The 4,274-nt window shown below is 35.5% G+C and overlaps 1 protein-coding gene across 1 annotated transcript in view; it reads left to right on the top strand.

Annotated features, from left to right (window-relative positions):
- The window catches only part of ATF6 (activating transcription factor 6), a 229,754-nt gene that overhangs the window by 58,932 nt on the left and 166,548 nt on the right, over positions 1–4,274 (top strand). The window contains exon 8 of the mRNA XM_017892659.1: positions 966–1,057. Coding sequence (XP_017748148.1) covers positions 966–1,057 — 92 coding nt within the window. The remainder of the gene's footprint in view (positions 1–965; positions 1,058–4,274) is intronic.

Raw genomic sequence — 4,274 nt, 5'->3', positions numbered from 1 at the left:
GCCCTGCCATATTTTCCCTTTTAAAAAAGAAAACAATATAAAATAAAAGTGTTTTTATTTTTTCTCAGTCCACCTAACAACTAATGTGATTTTGCATTCTGTTACTATGCTGACTCCAAGAGGGTTAATCTCCTCAGTTCTATTCGGGAAATTTACTGTTTTCAGAATTTCTCACTGCAGTGCTGAACCATACAGATGCCTATCGAATGGGACTTCTTACACTATTCTTTTTCTCTTGGCCCTGAGTACATGGGTATACTCCTGTATTTTACTGAAAGCAATGATTTAAAAGGTTAGGGAGGCAAACTATAGAAGTGTCTCAAAATTCTTTGTGGATCCATAAAAATATAAAAATGCTGATTCTGGCCGGGCGTGGTGGCTCACGCCTTTAATTCCAGCACTTTGGGATGCTGAGGCGAGCGGATCACGAGGTCAGGAGATCAAGGCCATCCTGGCCAACATGGTGAAACCCCATCTCTACTAAAAATACAAAAGTTAGCTGGGTGTGGTAGCGCACACCTGTAATCCCAGCTACTCGGGAGGCTGAGGCAGCAGAATCGCTGGAACCCGGGAGGCGGAGATTGCGGGGAGCCGAGATGGCGCCACTGCACTCCAGCCTGGCGACAAAGTGACACTCCATCTCAAAAATATATATATACATATATATATATTGAATTCTTTCCTCTTGGGTGAAGAGGCAACTGCAATGGAGTGGCTGCTGTGTTTTTTCTCTTCTGCTTCTCTCCTTTTCTCTCCCTGCTAGAAAAGGGAACTTGGAAGTCTCTGCTCTAGTCTTGAAAAGTATTATTTCTTCACCTTTGATGTTTTTTTTAAAAAATAAGACAAGGTATTTATAAGACAAGGTATTTATGTAACTCGTAAAGAGGAAAATTCTAATCTTAAGTGTTGCTTTTTCTGAAATTGATGTGTAGTTTAATTGTATTTAATGTGGTAATTTCCTTTAGAACCAGAGGCTTAAAGTCCCTAGTCCAAAGCGAAGAGCTGTCTGTGTGATGATAGTATTGGCATTTATAATACTGAACTATGGACCTATGAGGTAAGTGAATAGATATTTGTTTTGGATACTAATGCTAAAAATTTAAATTCTCATTATTCTTTAGCTTTCATCATAAACTAGAGAAAAAATGATTTGTTTTTCAAGATGTGTAAAGAGTAATGAGACAGGAGCCATGCCTTCAAAGATCTCATGATCCAGCTGGGAGGAGAGACAAGTAGAAGGATGACTATGGTGTAATGTGATGAACGTAATAATAACAGTGTTAATGAGTCCTAACGTGATACAGAGTACGAGTTCCTTGAGGTGAAGGTTCTTGTCGTATTGATGGGTACTCAATACGTTTTTTGTTGAGTGACTGAGTTATAAGGGAGATACCTACGAAGGAAGCTGAACATTGAACTGTGATATCAGTTTGCCATGTGCAAAGTATGATAAGGGCATGCCAGGCAAAGGGAACAGCATGTTTAAAGGCACAGTTATGAAATGGTATGACATGATCATAACAGTGTATCTTGTATATGTGGGGAGTCTGCATGAGGCTAGATATATGACTAGAGGTATAGGTGCTGCTGTGTACAATGAGGCATCCCTAGATTTTAGGTGGAGGGTAACATAATCAGCTTTGCATATTAGGAAGAGGATTTTGAGGGTTGTATTGAGTATAGACTGGAGTGAAGAGAGACTATTGGCAGAGAAAGCATTAGAAGACTATTGAGGTATTTCAGGTAACAAATGAGAGTCTGAACTTACACTATGGTTATAAAAAGGATGGGCAATCTTAGGGTACCTCTCTTATGTAGATTTTGTGGGATTTGTTAACTGGTATAATGTGGGACATGAGGAAGAAAAGAGGGAAGTTAAGGATAATTCAAAAATTTCTATCTTGAGGGACCGAATGGTGGTGCTGTCATCTGAGGAAGCAAACATAGACAGACAGATAGTTTTATGAAGAAAGACAATAGTTTTTAAGTATAGTAAGTTTGTGGCACTGACTAGATATTGAGAATTAACATTATAAATAGGTAGATAGACTGACAGACAGATAATGTTAGTGAAGTAGATGGGATTATCCAAGGAGAACAAGTAGAGGAAGGAAAGTAAGAAGAATCTGTGGGACACCAGTATGAATTGGGAGAAGAAATTAGGGAATCACAGCAAATTAGGGGAAGAACTGAAAGAAAGTAGCTTTTTGAAGCCAAAGTGAAAAGAGTTTCAAGCAGGTCTTGGGCAGTGGTATCACATGCTGCTGAGAGCTTGGGAGACACAGAGAGCTGAATTTGGCAATCATCAGATCACTTGTAATCTTGGAAAAGAGATTTAGTAGGATTAGGCATGAAGAAGTCTATATTTAAATTGGTTGAGAGTTGAAAGGAGTTAAAGTTGAATAATCTTTTTTTGAAAAAAACATTTTGTTATGAAGATTTTCAAATATACAGGAAATTTGAGAAAATAATATAATCAACCCCCTGCTCTCATGACATTTATAATCTAATATAGGTGACATATACTAATCAAAATGATTACACAAATAAATGCAAAATTGTAACGTTAGGTGCCATGAAGGAAAGGTACATGATATCATAAGGCCATATAATAGGGTCATTTGACCTAGTTAGGGAAGTAAGGCAAGGTTTCTCTGAGAAAGAAGTGATTGGCTTAAGATCTTAAAGAAGATTAGGAATTATTTAGGTAAGATACAGGAAGAACATTTCATATAGAATATATGAACATCTATACCCACATTTGTGTTGTGTCTTTGTGTTTATATGTATTTAGTTTAAAAATTTTGGTTTTACGTGAAAGAATTATATACAAATTGTGCTTTCTTTAAAATATGTGAATACATTATTCTCTTTTAATACTACATAATTTTTTTGTAGTGTAAATGTGCCATAATTTAGCAGTTCTCAAACTTTAGGTCTTGGGAACCCCTTTGTAGCCTTAAAAGTTACCAAGGATCCCAAATAATTTTTGATTTTGTGGTTTATGTATACTGGCATTTATTATGTGAGAAATTAAAACTTTAAAAATAAAATAAGAAAAATTTTCACTTAAAAATAATGAACCATAAACCATTACTTTACATGTTAACATAAATAACATGTTAATGAAGAATAATTATGTCTCCCAAACCTCCAAAAATTTAGTGAGATACAGAAGAGTGGTAGTACTTTATAGTTTTGTAAAATTCTTTTTTCTGGGGGGAGGGAACTCAAATACATCAGTTTTAGTTTTTCTCTAAGTATACGTTTATTTGCTATTAAAAATTGAAATAGCATATTGAAATCTCCTTTTATTGCAATCCAAAATTTTGAAAACCAGAAAACCAAATTAATTATTATTATGCTCTAGCCAGACTACCCAGTATTTTCTTTACATTCTTTCCCTACAAGTTACTTTCCTTTAAATTCTTAATGTTGGATTTTATCTCACTGACTTCAGGTTTCTAAAACACATGGGAATACTTGAGACCTATTGTTGCTTCTTTAGGTCAAATCAATAGTTTCGTAAAAATCTTTGGTGTCCGACTTAACAGAATCTGGCAGGATTCTCTTATCTGTTTTTTCATGTAATCTGTTATATTGTTTGGGTTGAAATAAATGAAGAAAATTTAGACTTACATAGGTATGTAGTTGGAAAAGGGAGAAATTTGCTGACTTTGAAAGACTTTTAGGATGCCCAGAGTTCCTTGGACTGCTTAAAACCCCAGTGCACATTTGCACAACTGCTGCTGTAATTTATTTAACCATCTGTTGATAGGCAGCTAGGGTATTTCCAGTTATTTATTGATATGTGTGCATAAAATGTATTTCCATATATCTATGTGTCTGTATGTGTATGATAGAATCTAGACTAGAACTAGAGGTTACGATTATCTGAAATTGTGATAGATTTTGCCAAACTGCCTTCCAAAAAGACTGTATCTGTTTACATTCCCACTAGCAGGAGAGAGGAGTATCCATTTTCTCATGTTTCCTAACATTGGATATTGTGTTTTTAAAATATTTGCCTGTCTTGTGGATCAAAAATGTTATTGTTAGCCTGTCACATTGGCCTGTGTGCTCTTCCTCAAACACTCTAAGCCTGCTAGCACTTCATGGTCTTCACTTTTATTCCCACTGCCGGCAATGCCCTTCCCTCAGAGATTCTTTCGGTCAGGTGTTAAGCTCAAATACCATGTACCCCCGAACTTAAAAGTTAAAAACAAGTGATTAAAAAACATTAATTTTTTTTGGCCAAAAAAAAAAAAAAAAAA

Source organism: Rhinopithecus bieti, unplaced genomic scaffold (genome assembly GCF_001698545.2).
Source record: "Rhinopithecus bieti isolate Rb0 unplaced genomic scaffold, ASM169854v2 scaffold_22442, whole genome shotgun sequence".
NCBI lineage: Eukaryota > Metazoa > Chordata > Mammalia > Primates > Cercopithecidae > Rhinopithecus > Rhinopithecus bieti.
This window is presented reverse-complemented; position numbering and strand designations above follow the sequence as displayed.